The sequence below is a fragment of the Harmonia axyridis genome, chromosome 1 (assembly GCF_914767665.1).
Source record: "Harmonia axyridis chromosome 1, icHarAxyr1.1, whole genome shotgun sequence".
NCBI lineage: Eukaryota > Metazoa > Arthropoda > Insecta > Coleoptera > Coccinellidae > Harmonia > Harmonia axyridis.
Window position 1 is genome coordinate 62474790 of NC_059501.1, and position 17463 is coordinate 62492252.

At 32.3% G+C, this 17463-nt stretch overlaps 1 protein-coding gene across 1 annotated transcript; it reads right to left on the reverse strand.

The window, feature by feature from the left end:
* Positions 1 to 10809: 10809 nt before the first annotated feature.
* Positions 10810 to 15277, reverse strand: LOC123670630 (ankyrin-1-like). Its single transcript, XM_045604145.1, has 2 exons — positions 14781 to 15277; positions 10810 to 12258 (listed from the first exon to the last, which is right to left on the reverse strand). The coding sequence occupies exons 1-2, from the start codon at positions 15055 to 15057 to the stop codon at positions 10889 to 10891; spliced, it is 1647 nt and encodes a 548-aa protein (XP_045460101.1). The 5' UTR covers positions 15058 to 15277; the 3' UTR covers positions 10810 to 10888.
* Positions 15278 to 17463: the final 2186 nt, after the last annotated feature.

Below are 17463 nucleotides of genomic sequence, written 5' to 3' on the forward strand. Positions count from 1 at the left end.
AGGCATTGGGATCACATCCGGCATCCAATAAAACTTCGAGCATTTCCACATCTACCTTAGGTTTTTGGTAACATACAACATGAAGTAGAGTGTCGTCATCTATATTCTTCACTCTGTAGTTTGCTCCGATTCTAAGAAGAAATCTCACTTGCTCAATTTGGTTATTTCTAGCAGCGAAGAATAGGGGCGTTTCCCAAGATCTGTTTTTTACTTCTATTTTAGGATAATATTGTAGAATGTATTTTTTCGGCAACCGTCCGGGAAGTGCTCACTTCCCTGACGCTTTTTCTCTGAGAAAGTAGCATTTCCCGGCCTAGTCCGGAAAGTACATACTTCCCGGACTAGGCCGGAAAAGCATCATAGAATCCATAGAAACCGAGATAACGGCTGACAGTTCATATGAAATTAGTTGTCAAAAATTTGCATGTTTTTTTATCGTAATCGCAATAAAATATAGAAAGCAGCAGCGATAGTGTTATTTTACATGGTTGCCGAAAAAATATTGTACGCAACACGCCCGAAAATGGTTTTTTTGGACTCACAGACTTCCAGGACTCGCTTACGCTCGTCCTGGAATTTTGTCTATTCGTCCAAAAATACCCTATTTTCCGGACTTGTTACGTAAATTACTATTGTGATGTCTACACGTGGAAATGAAGCTGCGATGTGTAAGGGTGCGTTTTTGAAGTGAAATGATCGTTCTTTAGGGCGAACACTAAGTTTCACAGCGTACCGCACAACATCTAAGTTCTGATAGGCAACAGCTGCTATAACTGCGTTACTGTGGAATGAGAAATACTCCGGGATTTTATCGCATGGATTTTTAGTAGGATCGTCCAGATATTTCATATACTGTACGAATATTTCAATCAACCTTTCATCTGAAATTGAAAAAAAAAGAAGAATTGAAAAAATATAATATAAATATACTTAATATCTCAGAGGAAAGAAAAGATAGAGATGCCCTTAAAAGTAAATAGCGTTGTACTGTAATCAATTGCAGTATTATGATAAAGTGAGATAGGAAACAACAAACCTGCAAAATTGAAAACTAGAGGCACAGTTAACAGAACGTTGCCAAATCTACAGAATATTCGCAAAACATCTATGTCATAGAACGGAGGAATGTTTACTTCTTCCTCAGAATGGCAACGAAGTACATTATACGTATTTGTAAACAAAAGTATTTATCGATGTCAACAAATGCCTAGCTGCTTTGACAAATTAATTTAAATTTAAAACAAAATGCTATAAGGCACCTCTATATTTTCTTTCCTACGAGCTCAATATAATATGGAAATACCGGGTGTAACAGGATCATGGTACACCCCCAGTATCTGCGTTAGTTTTGAAGGTAATACATTAAAATTTGGGATATCTCATTAACATAATATGCGACAATTTTTTATCTATAAATGATTTTTTTTTCATTTCCTGTTTCGCCGGAAGTGATACCAACTTTCGATTTTCAAACGAAACACCCTGTATATTATTTTATTTCTGAAATCTGCATAATTTTCTGAAGCCAATGATACCACATAAGTGACATTTCATACGTCAAAATTTGTTATAATTCAATTTTTAGTTTTTCATTTAAGTGAGCCATGATGGTTCCGATTTATTTCAATTGACCCGTCTAATACTACAAAAATCTAAATCCCGTCAAAAATACTAAATTGCCTTTTTTATCAGCGAATAAAGTTCGTCGTAACCGTTTTTGGGGTAAAAATCAATTTTTTCAGATGGAACCATATTGGTACCGTGGTACCATTTATTAGTACTATTAATAAGGAATTTATCCATATCTGGTAATAAAATGTGCGATCAATACAATCAAAATTACAGACTCTTTCGAGAACTAATACATAAAATGAAAAAACAATTACTGTGCTGAAATCAGTATAAAAATACCTTTCAAATGAGGTATCACTCACCCCATCTTCCCTATTCAAAATTTGGGGGTGAGGGTTGTAGTAGCGCAAGGGTTGAAGCGCTATGCGTCCGTAACCTATTTCTTAAGTTGTCCCCCTCGAAACAGAAATCGACCTGTCCGAGCATTTCTATCGAAAAACTTTATTTCGTCTGTAATCTCGTCTCTTTCGTTTTCAAATGGCTTGTTACATATAATGGATATTCCTCCTGGGGAGATATAGCCCCCTTATTTTACCCCCCTTGGGTACGCCAATGGACGGTTGAAAAGCGAAAGGGCTTAAGCGACAGTCGACACTAGGCAAACTTTATAGTAGAGCCAAGAACCATTTCAAAAATCAGGAAAAAAATCACTACGAATTGGTAGTGGAACGATTTTTCTGTAAAATATTGATTATAATTTATGAATGTATACCCGAGTGTCTACCTATCTTGTTGGGGGTTGGAAGTTGCGGCGTCAACTTTGGGTTTTTAAATGGAAATCCCTGTTATTTTTTCAGATTCATATTCTACGGAAAAAAAACGAAATTTTTATACGAACAATTTTTCATGTATAATCGTGATTGAATTTTTCCCTCTAAATGAAATTTTGGTCGTAAATGATCCAACTATTCGTTAAAACTATAGAAAACGTTCTGCGCATAAAAATATGGAGCTTGACGGAGATTGCTCTAGATTCAATATAATCATCTTTCAATTAGTTAATGAGAAATATTTTCAACCGAAAACAAATCATTTCGTCATATTCAAACAAACAGTTCAGCAGAAAACGTTCGAATTTCATGTGAATGATAATAATAATTACTTAAAGAACGGAGTAATTAAAAATTAAAACTCGAATGAAGAGCCATCTGTGACAATTCGTAAAAAATTGTTCGAAAAAACTTTTGTGTGTTTTTTTGCGTTGAATACGAATCTGCAATGGAAAACAGGGGCTCCCATTTGAAATTTAAAAATTGACCCCGTACCCCTAACAAGGAGGAATTATGGCAAAAATGGACTTACCACTTTAAACTATCAACCTGTTATATGAAACATTTTTCTGTAAGATGTTTTCTTTTTGAGAGTTTTGACTGATTCAACTTGAAAGACTCACCCGGTATGTACCGGGTGATACACCTCAGACGCAGATTCTGGTTTGAGGGAGTAAATGGAGATAGATATTTTGAAAATTATTTTTTGTTATGTGTAAGAGGTAGTTAGAGGCATAATTCAAAATTATATTCATAATATATACAGGTTTTTCGAAAACAACGATATTGACCAAATTCACACTTTTTTAATGTAACACCTTGTATATGAATGATGAGTCTTCAGTTCACCCTATATTTACCTTAAAGGCTTCATTTACGAGAAAATCACAAAAATTGAAAATAATATACAAATATACAAAATTGGCTTGCGGGGTCACCCAGATTGAACATTTCCAGATTTTTTTATTTTTGTTGTTTCTTCCTCTTTGGTTCATCCATTTTATTGTTTTAGTTTTTAAGTATGTAAGGAAACAATTCAAATATTTTGTACCTGTAGGAGGTACCTGTTATGTCATTAATTTCATTCAGAAACAATTTTAGAAAGAATAACTAGATAACCTAAGTTTCAATGGGTTGGCTACCTGGGGGGTTACTCATTTTTATCACCGAAATCATTACAAATCGTTAATACTTCATCTGCAAATGATGAGTCAGTTGACAGTGACAGGTTATCTAAAGAATTAGAAGCAATCCGATAGACATCTTCACACTTTCTGCACTTTCTCAATTCACATCCAAACCAAGCCACAATCAAAAAGACACAAAGAGTCATTAGTTCCCAGAAAATTCAAACATCTACAGAATAGGACAAAAAAAAATCAAGATTTGACTTGAATATGCTTACACAGATACAGTGGCGTACCCAGCCGTAAGCCTTGAGGGGGATAGAGTTATAAACGAAAAAAAATTGTTTATTAATTTCCAATGTCCTATGAATTTACAGGCACTTCTTGATATTGATTTTCATCTGTCGAAGAGTCCAGCTGAATTCAAACGCGAAAAACTTGATGATTCGCCTGCATCAACTTCTTTTGAAGAAGTTTTCTTTCTCATAACAAGATTCCGATTAGTTTTGAGATCGTACAACACACATTAAAAGTTAAACGTGAAATATAACAGAAAACTTTCACGTCAACCACCTCGAAACTAATCAACAGAATATATCAAACCTACTGGCCTATCTTTATGAGTGAAAATGTTAACACAATATCTGATGGAATCCAAAATTCCGACAAAGAGATTCTTTGCTCCAAAAAATGCGATAATTTGATTTTATCACCAGTGACGGCTCGTGCCCTCGAGATGTGGGTCGGCCACACATCGGAAACAAATTTATTTGAGAAAATGAATTCCGTAATACCATTCAGCGTATTTGAATTGCCGAAGATAGCATTGTCCGAGTACAAAATTTGTAATTCACGTTTGAGTTTATCCTTATCGAAAAAGTTTCTGTAATTATCGATCAAAGATTTGAAAGGTATTTCCGGAAAATTACGAACGTATATATCAAATTTATTAAAATTCATTAGTTCCAAAAAATGAAGTGATGAAATGTCTTTGAACCTTATTTCAATTTGAGTTATAATTAAATCCAGAATTTCACAAAAAAGCCGTTTCATTGAGGAATTATCCGTGAGCTGAATTTCGGAATCTATTTTACGTTTTCGACGTCTAGCACTCGGTGGCATTACTTCTGGGAGTTTTTCTACTTCTGAATATAAGCGAATGAAATACTCATCTTCTGTGCGAAATTTTTTCAGAGTCGATAATAAAGAAGTGATTCTGGCGTTGCAATAAATTATATCTGATAACTTTTGCTGGATTATAGAAAAAACGGGATCTGTGTATGTAAAAATCAAATTAAAAGAGTGGAGAATGAACAAAAATTCGAAATCATTCAACATTTTCTTCAGACCGGTAGCTTCACGTATTGTAATATCATCCCATTCATCTGAATTGTTGTTGATATGATCAAATACTTCAATTAATTCTTCTCTCTTATCGAATATTGTTTTTACAGCGCGAGATTTGAAATTCCAACAAGTTTCCGAGCTAGAGGGTAATCTTTTTTTGCAAATTTCGTCTAGAATATTAGTGCGTTTACTTGATTTAGTGAAAAACGTTGCTGCTTGACGCTCTGCAATAGGATAACCGGCCAGCCGACCCTGTGTATTGGGAAGCGACCTAACATCGAGTTGTTGTGCCGTTCTACTGAGTGGTCGTATTCTGGGCGTATGTCGTAGTATCTTTTCCTTTACGTAGCGCTCTCGGTAGCGCTGGTTCCGCCATCGGCTCTTGGCCGACCTAACGTGATGAGATGCTTTCAGTGACATTCCAGGAGTTGCAATTGTATAATTGTAACATTTGTGTTACATTTCAGACCTAATGTTACGGTGTTACGTACAATTCTGGAATAACTTGTTTGGGGTGATGTTACGAAAAGTAATCATTTACGATTGTGGTTTGTTACAATTTATGAAAGGGAATAACAACGCTGGATGCTTTGGAAATCGAATATTAGGTGGGTCCGAAAGAAAATATTGGCCGGTATAAGTTATATTTTCCTGTTCTGAGTGGAAATATTCATTACCGAGGGAATTTGGATATCGAAATCGATAACCCCGATTGAGTTTGAATGAATTGAATATCTAGAATTATTTTCTATTTCCCGATAATTTTTGGGTCGGCCCGGCCGACCCTGCCGACCCTGACGAGCCGTCACTGTTTATCACCCAATTGCAGGAACATTCATTAGAATTTAAAGCCGACTTTTTTTCCTGCATCAATCGGCGTAGCCAATAGGCTCCTCGTATTGGAGAATTAAAAATTTAATGACGGAATTAAATTCTAATGAATCAATTCGATTAGTTCGAAGCTTCTACTTCAGATTCTCATTAATTTTACCCGATTGTTCATCATCAATTTGGCATTTATAGTCCGTATGTAAATACGGAGGGGGAAATATCCCCTTTATCCCCGCCTTGGGTACGCCAATGCACTATTATATTCCGGATCTTTCATTGTCATAGTAGAATCAAAATCTTCTGAAAATATAGGCAATATTCATCCAATGAATTTAACAAAAAAACTAGCATCGATAAATGGGGGAATATAGAAGGATATCAATAACTTTCGATTTCTCGGATAGAGCGATTAACTTTTTTGTGAAAATCTTTTTTTTAAAGACCCGAATACAGTTCATCGGAATAGGTAGGCAACAAAAAATAAACATATTTTTTCGAAAATCACCACTGATAAGATGAGATGGAGATGGAAAAGTTCTGACAAGAGAACTAATATAAGGTTATACAGGGTAGGCTTCAGAAAACGAAACAGACTAGATAACACGTGGAATGAACTTATTTCGAAAAAATGCTCGGACATGTCGATTTTTGATTCTAGGAGGACAACTTTTCAGATCAAATTCACATCCAAATCGTTTCAGCCCTAGGGCCAGTTGCACCGTTCAAAAAAATACATTGTTTCCATTAGGGCTGGGAATCATGAATGAATGATTTGAATATTCGAATAATCATTGAATAATTATTCGAATAATTGCATTTTGCATTATTCGAATAATCATGAATATTCACTGAATAGTTGAATAATCAATGACTACTTTTCTATTCATGAATAATCAGTGAATAGTCGAGTATTCACTGAATAGTTGAATAATCAATGACTACTTTTCTATTCATGAATAATCAGTGAATAGTTGAGTATTCACTGATTATTATTCAGTGAATTGTTTTCTATTCAGTGAGTAGTTGGATATTTATGAAGTTACGAATGAAAGTTTGAATGATCACTTGATTCACTATTCAGTAATGATTAAAACAAGGTTTTGTGATTCACTACGGACAAATCGTTTCATTAATATTAAAATTACTGGAAATTACATAATATTGAAATTTATAGATACAATTGAATTAAAATTATAAATAAACTCCTGTCAGTGTTCGGAATCCAAACAAACAAATTATCATTCAAATTAGTACGTTGTCGTTGAAGAAATTGGCTTATTTTGATAAATTATATTATTTGAGGAACGATTTTACTATAAATTTATAGACAGAAGGAACGAGAATAATACCGTAAGTTCGAACTTGAGGTTCAACTAATAAACACGGCTTTTTACAAAATCTGGGGAATGATACAGGATTCAAAGTTACTGGTATTAACCTCTTTCCTTCTGTCTATCAATTAATACTGAAATCGTTCCTCAAATACTCTTATTTATGAAAATAAGCCAATTCCTTCAACGAGACCGTACTAATTTGAATGACAATTTATTTGTTTGGATTCCGAACACTGACAGGAGAACCAAAAATGGCGGTGTGTGACGTCACACTAATAGAGCGTATATGGCGAGAGGCAAAACACTAAAACGATTATACCACGTCGCAAAGGGTATATTCACTCATCCAAACGCTCGGATTTCATTGGTTCATTAAAACATGAGTTTAATCACTGAATATTGACTGAATATTCATTGAATAATCACTGAATAATCAACGTTTAGTTGAATATTCATGACTACTCATGAATAATCAAGCATGAATATTTGTTTGAATGAATTATTCGAATAATCGAATAAATTTATGGATGAATATTCGAATACAGAAAGGCGAAAAAGTCCCAGCTCTAGTTTCCATAACCTTTCTCTATATTTTCTACCGATTTGTTAATTACCGATGTTTAGCTAAACAGGATATATATTTGGCAACGTTGCAAAATTTCGACGCTTATCATAGAGAAATCAAAAATTTCAGTTTTCTAGTATAATGTTTTGTGTTTTTGTGGTGTAAAAGTCAAAACAAATTATGAATTATTATTATAAATAGTCATTAGATTTTTTTAGACACTAGACGGAGTATTATTACACATCATTAGAGCTACATTCACAAATTGTTTTGAAATACAGAGGGTGCACCATAAAAGTTTAAACGAGTAAATATATCTTTTTTCTTATGGAACACTCCGTTTTTCATTTAATTTTCAGATTGCATGGAATAAATGAACCCAAGTTTTTTCGAACTCATATGCTTAAAACTTACTAACTTTTTCATACATTGATTGTTCTTTGGAAAAACTGATAACTGCGAAATTTATTTGAATGAGATTCTAAAAGTGAATACAAGAAGAACGGAGGTTGGTAATGACTTTTTGATAATTATTGAGAACTCTTTTGTGTATTCGAAAAGAGATGATTCATTGATGAGTCATTCAAACATTAATATTGTACTAATAACAAATGATACAACCTACATTTCACATTCTCATTTGGTAGACAATATTTCAAAGATGGTAAAATTTGCTTACCAATAAAAAAATAAAATACAGGCAACGTCATTAACGTTTGAATGAGTCATCAATGAATTGTCTCATTTTTAACGCCCATTAGAGTTCTCAACTATTATCAAAGTCAGTACTTTAGTCTTACCTCCATACCACAATACTTCTAGGATTAACTTTCAAAATCTCATTTAACTAAATTCATTAATTTCGGAGTCATAAGGTTACTTTGAAGACTTTTCAATTTTTGTAAAATCGAAAAAAGATAAGTTTTGAGCATATCAAACTTTGAACAATTTTGGGTTCATTTATTTTTTCCAATCTGAAAATTCAATACAAAACAGTTTATTCCATAAGAAACATATGTTTGATCATATAGACTTTTTTGGAATACCATGTGCATTTCCAAACAATTTGAGAATGTAGTTCTAATGAAGCTTAATAACACTGTCGAAAAATAATTCCAAAATTTCAGCGCTCAACCTTAAAAGAGCATCGCGTCAGTGGTGGAACACCCTGTATGTAAATTATATTATTGGTCGCAAACTCCGCAATATTGTTCTAGAGCTCAAGACAACGGACCTCCCCGAATTTTTTTTCTAGCTACAGCCTTGAGTAAAAACAGTGATTATGCCACATAAAGCGTCATTTGAAAGATGGTGCAAGAGAAATCAGAAAGTAGTCAGCGTTTAAATTTTAATTAATGTTTAGGCATACGGAGCAACATAAGTGTTATAACCGCAAGCCCTAAATTTCGAATAGGGAAGATGGTGTATGTGATACCTCATTTGAAAGTTCAGCATATTAATTTTTTTCTCATTTGATGTATTGGTTTTAGAAATATTCATATTTAAATTTTGAACAACACTGGTTTTTGCCGACAAGCATGCTGTATAATCAGTTAAAATTTCACAAGAGCATAGACAATATTTGATTATACACCGAAATGGCTGTATTTTCGATAACATTGGTGGTATCTCAATTTGAAAAATAACTTTTCGAAACTTGAAGTTTATAGTTTAGAGATCTCGTGATGATTATCCAAAAAGCCTCCAAAAGCCTTTTTTTATCAACTGTTCAAATTAATGTAGAGAACGAAGAAATTTTTTTCCGAAAATACCATAGCTACTTCTTGTGGAGAATTCATTCAAGATTTCAAAACATCCCTTTAATTTTCTGTGCAAACATTGATTGGTGAGATATTGATGGTTAAGGACAAAAAGGTCATTTTCAATTCAAAGTTCAATATTTCAGAGAGAAATGCTCGTATCAAAATTTTGAAAAAAGGATATTGAAGATGAATGAACAAGTTATCTCATCCATATAGTGGTTAAAATGGAAAAAAAATTCAAAGTCTGTAGGGCAAAGATAAAAACTGAAAAAATTTCGCCGAAATTTCAGACACTATAATCATTAGAATTGAGCGGTACATGTTGCTTGAAAAATGTTTTCATCATGAGATCTCGAAATTATAAGCTTCGGAAAGCTTTTTTTCAAATTGAGATACGACCAATGTTATCGAAAATACAGCCATTTGAAAAACCGCTAAAAATTTCGAATTTCATTTTGATCCTTTAATTTATACCACTAGTATATATAGTGAATGCTCGAGTTGGTATTCGTTAAGAGTATACAACTCATGTTCTGATGAACCAATAGAATCCGTAAATTTTACATAGTAACGGCGTATTGATAAGTGAATATACTACTTGACGACGTGGTATAATCGTTTTGGTGTTTCGCCTCCTGCCATATTGTGATCATTTCCATGGTAACATTCTTGGACGTTCGCCTAAAAATAAAAGTCAAGCTCAGTGCCACAGTGAAATGTCATTGAATTGTCAAAATGCCGTGCTTTGGTTATGATTATTGAAATTATTCGATATATAATCGTAACGAATATCACTCGAGCATAGACAATATATTTCGATTATACGAACCTCTTGACTCGACGTAGTTCTCGAAACACCACGAGAGCGGAGCTCGAGTGATGTTTTGCGAACTACGTCTCGTGAATTGGTGTATAATCGAATATTGTCTATGTTCTTGTGATATTATAACTGATTATATATCGAATAATTTCAAAAATCATAACCAATGCGCTGCATTTTGATTAAAACCAAGGCAAAATCTGTCGAACGAAGAATGCTGGCATCAACTCTCGATGAGGAACTAGCAAATTTTTGAAATTCAAAGAAGTATCAAATTAAACTCCAAGATATTTGGAATTATTATTATGATTCAAGACAGAATTATTGAAACTTATTTCCAATTTTCTATATTTTTGTTGATTATTAACATGAAAACAGGAATCTTCTGTTTTATTCGGATTAGGGCATGAGCGCCCCTCAGGAAAAAAAATTTTAAAAGTTTCATTATCGTTATCTCGATAATAACTAAAATTACAGTTTTTTTCATGGATCACATTTGAGTTCGTCAGATCAGTAAGTCGAACCTCATCGTTTGAGATTTTTAATTTTATTGAAAGGTTTTCTATTTTCTACATCTCGTAGAAAATAGGACCAAGAAAACAAAGCGTAATAGGGACATTTTTATTTTTTACACATGGAAAATTCTATTTACAAAATGAAAAGTAAACAAATGATAAAAATTGAAACATTATTATATAATTAAATAACAATTCTTCGTCTCACTGTAATATATCTTCTGAACATCTTATTTTTTAATTCTATTCTCAGCCTTGTCTCAATTGATTTTTTTTTCTTCGGAACAGGAGTTTTTATGACAGGCTCCTCGAGATCCGGTAGTAATTTTCCGAATTTGTACCATTCTTTTATTGGAATTTTGTTTATAATTTCATTTATCACTTGGAAATAGAGCTTACCCTCAGAAACGACATAAAAAAAGTTATATGCATCTTCTCTTTCGTGAAATATTTTCAGCCCACTCTCCATAAGTGTTTTGAGTTCGCAGCCGTAATATTTGTAATCTCTCTCGTTGAATTCAGAAATGATTTTCCTCAGCTTTGGGTTTATACAGAGGTTCGATATTTGCATTTTGTTCGAAATGAGGATTCTCACAAGAGAATACTCTGGTTCAGTTAAAAATGTTGGTATTTTGCAGGAATTCAAACGTCTCAATTCGTCTCTACAATCTTCCTCAAATTGTTCATCTTCGCTCAAGTAACTAATGGGGTTAAAACCTGTTTTAAATTGTCCACTGACATCTCGAAGGATCAGAGTTTTCAAAATCATCTGTCGTATTACAGCACGTTGCTCCAGTAATAATATATCCAAATATGTTCTATTTAAATCATTGATAATTGTTAAGTTGGCGCCGGAGTCCAAGAATAAATCGAAAAACTGGATGAACGAGTAGCCCTCACAAAAGTTTGCTAAATCGTGCAGAACAGTGTCGCCCAAAAAATCTTGAATATTCACATCACCTCCTCTTTGAATTAGTAACTTCGCAAACTCCAGTGCATGACGTTTATGTTGTTTCTTAGCAATAAAATGTAAAGGAGTCTGCCTAAGTTCACCAAAGGCATTGGGATCGCATCCGGCATCTAATAAAATTTCAAGCATTTTCACATCTGTCTTACGTTTTTGGTAACATACAACATGAAGTAGAGTGTTGTCTTTTAAATCCCTCGTTCTGAAGTTTGCTCCGATTTCAAGAAGAAATCTCACTTGTCTTATTCGGTTTTTTTTAACAGCGAAGAATAAAGGCGTTTCCCCCAATATATTTCCTTCTTCTAAATTAGGATAATATTTTAAAATGTATTTTGTGATGTCCACACGTGGCAATGAAGCTGCGATGTGCAAGGGAGTGTTGTTCAAGAGAAATGATCGTTCATTATGGTGAGAACTAAATTTCACAGCGTACTGCACAAGATCTAAGTTCTGATAAGCAACAGCTGCTAGAACTGAAGATGTGTGAAATGAGAAGAACTGCTGATGAAGATTGCACAGATTTGTATCAGTGTCATCATCGTCCACATATCTCATATCCTGTACAAATATTTTGATTAACTTTTCATCTGAAATTAAAGAGAAAAAGAATTAAAAAATGATAATATGAATATTTTTAACAATTATTCGGAATCAAAATATCGGGAAATAGGACCAAAATAAATGAAACTATGGCTTTATGACAACCGTGGCGACGTTTCGCTGATTGTCCTCTGCTTCCTCAGGCCTACAAATTTATTCCAAACATAGTTACACATTCATTACATCCATAATATTTCTTACCAAATTTTTAGGCCTGAGGAAGCAGAGGACACTCTGCGAAACGTCGCCACGGTTGTCATAAAGCCATAGTTTTATTTATTTTGGTCCCATTTCCCGATAATTTGATTCCGAATAGTTGATTATGCAGGACGCTAGTTCTATCAGTTATTTTTAATAATAATAATATAAATATACTATGATCTGAAATCTGGAAACATTTAAAATATTACTAGCCTTCCTAGAATTTGCGTACTTTGCCTAAAATAATTACAAGATCAACAAAAATTCAATTTAAGGTAAGAACGATATAAATGGGGCTATGTTCAAGCGTGCAGTAATCTAGTCATTAATATTTCTGTCGGGCGTCGGCAAGTTCAAAGGTGCCGCATTCAGATCTTAAATATTACGGTCGCGCGTCAACATGTGTGCTTACTCTTGTTTTAACGAGTTGTTTGCACTTCATTAAGCTTGTATTTCTTTCACAAGCGGTACCATCTATTATTGTATGAAGTGTGGTTTCTTTTTCTTTTATATAATTTTATAACTATCGGTTTTTTAGATCTTCTAGAGTTATCTCTTTATATGTAGGTATATGGAATAGGTATATGGAATGTGTATTCCAATGGTTTCAATGAAAATAAGTGAATTTATATAGGGTGTTTATGAATATTCGCGATAAAAAATTTGGGGATGATTCCTTGTCTGAAAATAGGGTGGGTTTTTTATATAAACTCTTTTTTTAGCCCCTTCCCGCTAATTATAGCCCCCTAAAGATGCCGCACAAAAGTTTCTAATTTTTTTCTTGAAAACTAAAATATTTACAAAAATGAAATTAACCTTGTCAGCTTAATTTTATTTTTTCAAATATTTTTATGCGGGCCAGAAATCATTTGAAAAAATTGTTGGTGGTGTTCTTCTATGATTCCAAGGGATAGGAAAAGCCACCCCCCAAACTTGTTTCGCAATAACTTTTTCTTCATTCATATTTTACAATAAGAAAATTAATTTTGGATAGACTGATTCATTCTTGACGAATAATGACTCTGGTAATTTTTTGCTCAAATTCACGTTTTTTGAGAAAAAAAATCAACAGATAATACGCCTGAATTGTGGAGTTTTGAATTATTTTCGACCTTGAATTTATCCAATAGGCGGATGTCGAAACGATATTTGCCCGTATTGGGAACTGGTACAAATATAAAATAAATGTAATAAAAAAATATATTCAAAAACTCTTCACATATATAAAAACTACTTTTCTGGCGCCAACTGGAGGCTAAAAAAAAATTTATATGAAAGACCCACCCTATTTTTTGACAAGGAATCGCTCCCTGATTTTTTTCGCAAATATTCACAATATTCATATACCCCCCGAATAATATTGTGTACCTATTATTTTGAAACCTCAACGAAAGGATATGACTTGAATTATGAACAAAAACATACAGTATAATGGATGAAAAAAAATGTTCTAAAATGGGGGGCGTTGTCTAATATTTTGCCACAGGAGAAATAGTACCTAGATACGGCTCTGATGAAAGTATAACATGAATATAATATATTTACAACAACAAGAAACTGAACGCAGACGAGTACAACTACGTTAACAGATAAATGACATAACAATTACATTTTGACAGTCACGATAGACTAAACATGATATAGATGACTGATTATTAAATAATGTTCTTTTACAAATAGCAAATAGATAGATATGTTAATTTTGATTGATGAAGTGTATTTTTAGGATAGTAAATGCTGCTTATTTTTAAATAATGTTGTTATTTTGTTTTATATTAGTATAACATATTAATTTAAAAGTATGTAAATATTAGCTTTTGAAAAAGCCCAAATATTGAACGAAACGGCAGGTGAACAAAAATAAAAACAACAAAGACATCTGAATTTGTTCTAGTACCCACTAGTCAATACAACAATTATATTTAGGGGACACGAAACAATCTAACACTACTTTGACTAATTTTAAGTATATGTCAAAATTGGGATGATAGCTGCACGTTATTCCTCTATTGCATATTTTATTAACAATACATGATATGATTGTACAGGGTGTACAGTTTTTGAGTATAAAAATCGGAATTTTCTGGCGAAGTGAGGCCTTTTCAATATTAAAATTGGAGTTAGATTAATCTGTTATTTTTACGATTGTCACTTAGAAATAATGCTTTGTAGTAAAAAATATTGATGATATACCTAAAGCACGTTTGCGATTGTAGCTATTTATACGTAAAAATATTCTTTGATATAAGAGAAAATAATGAATAATATCAGCAATAAAAGAAAATAAGTAATTTAGTAATTTGCTTACCTTTAGATTTCAATACTAAGTCGAGTAATTTGTAGCGACTATTACCCTTTCGTATATATGCGGTGGTGTCTGCCCCTTTAGAAATAAGGTATTGTATAATTTCGTAGTCTCTATCGGTAAAATCTTTTTTTGTTCTTTTATGCACTAATCTTCCCAAAAAGTAATCGATATAATCCATATTTTTGGATCTAGGTTTAATATGATTGATCACATCGTGAGCGGAACCAGAATATACAATTAAGTCGTAAGAGCGACACTTAGTCGTAAACTTCACCATTTTTCTGTTTGTTATTCGAAACTCAAAATGAATATTTCGGAGCTAGGAACAAGTAACACAGAAACTATTCAACTGAGGCCTTCCGACTATGGAACAGCTTTATATAGTCAAATTCGGGTAGAAATTCTAAGAAGAAGCAATAAACATTAATTGTTGTTAATGTGTTCAAAAATAACTTTCACTTTGACATTTAGTAATTTTCCTTTTTCTAAAGATGACAATATCATTGTCAAACGTTCGTTAAACGATAGATTAAAAAGTGATTACACTTTAGATAGGGAAAGGAATAGGTTAGGAATCATAAATAATTAACAATAAATAGTATTCTGTTTACGGTCACGAAATGGCACTAGAACAAATTCTGCAAAATCATAATAAGTTTTTTTTATATAAGCTATAATCCTTCGAGAGGTTTCAGGCTAAGGGATTCCGAAAGAAAAATATGGAAAATAATAAATATATGTAATAAGCCATTTCAATTTAATTTTGGACTTTCAAAGAGCATTTGAGACAATTGATAGGAAATTACTCTTACTTAAAATAAAAAAACTAGGGTTATCTGGGAAAGTTTTTCAGTGGTTTGAGTCATATTTGACAGGAAGGACGCAAAAAGTAAAATTCGGAAATTTTGTGTCATCAATTGGGAAAAATGAATTTGGGGTACCTCAGGGTACAAATTTGGGAACAATTTTATTTCTATTGTATATAAATGATGTAGTGAAATATGTATGTAATTGTAAGATAACTTTGTTTGCGGATGATACTATGATATATGTTTCTGGATATGATGTTGAAATTTTGTTCAAATTAGTTAACGAGGATTTAGATAGGTTGTTCATTTGGCTTAGCGACAATAACTTGAAAGTCAATATAAAAAAATCGAAATATATGTTAATAGGTAGTGAATATAGGACACGTAGTACCGACATAAGTAATTTTAGAATTAATATTGACAAAGATGAAATAGAGAGGGTTACTAAAATGAAATACTTAGGATTGATTTTAGACGAGAATTTAAAGTTTCAGTTTCACGCGGATTATATCGCAAATAAAATGTCCAAAAAGGTTGGTTTCATATCTAGAATAAGGTAAAATTGATATGAATACGTCACTGATGTTGTTTAGATAATTGGTACTTCCTCATGTGGATTATTGCTCGTCAGTTATGTTTAATTTAAATAAAGGTAGCATAGATAGGTTACAAAAAGTGCAAAATAGAGGTATGAGAATGACTTTGAAATGTAATAAAAGAACTCCCATAAAAAATATGTTAAATTGTTTGAAATTGATGAGTGTCAATCAAAGGATTATTTATAGAACATTAGATTTAATATTCAAAGCAAGGAATGAAATGTTACCTGAATATTTGAGTGAAAACGTAAAATTTGCTAATGAGATACATAATTATAATACACGACGTCGAGATGATTTTAACATAGAAAAAGTTAATACTACATTAATGAATAAATCCACATTTAGCAGGGGATTAGTTATCTTCAATAATCTACCTGAAAAGATCAAATATTGTAATAATTATAGAGAATTCAAAAAATGTTTAATGAGTTATATTTATGAAGAATTTAATTAAGTTAGTGGATTATATTTGTATTGTTTTCAATAGCCGAGTGCTAAATAAAGTTCATTATTATTATATTATATTATTATTATTAAAATCAGTTGCTATACCACCTTGAACTCCCATTTCGGTAACATGATTCATTAATTTAGAAGGCAAAAAATCAAATTTGAAAAAGATTCTCGGAAATGTACCTATAACGTAACAAAGATATTCTTATCGATTATAATGAAATATATTATACTGCCGAATCTTAAGCCTAATAGTTTCGTGCTGACAGTCTAAAATGCATGGGGATTTTTTTAGATCTATTTTTATTTCTTCAGTCAATTCTACGTATAAAAAGAGACGGGTTAGTTAGTTCTTTAACAACCACTGGCTACATATTGGGAACTTTAGAAGCAAATGGTAAAACAGGCCCTTATTCTCATTGATACAGAAATAGTTCAGAATACACCAGGTTGAGCTTATTTCTTCAAATAACTTGAACTCGAAATATAAATAATTGGGTTCAATGGTTTAGGATTTGTTCTCCGGAATTTAATAATTATAATAATAATAATAAATAATCTTTATTTCAAAACAATTCATGTTACAAAAAAGAAGAGAAATGAAACAGTGTCAAAAAAGAAATGTGGTTCTTAATCATCCAAAAAATTCTTCCATACTATATGGTTCCATGTTCAATAATAAATTAAAAACTTTTTTTTTGAAAGGTTTAAGTAGATCAATCTTTTGTATATCCTTAGGTAATTTATTAAAAAACTTTAAACATCGGTACTCTGCTTGCTTTTGAGTTGTTGAAAGGCTATGTTTTGGTAAATTGTATG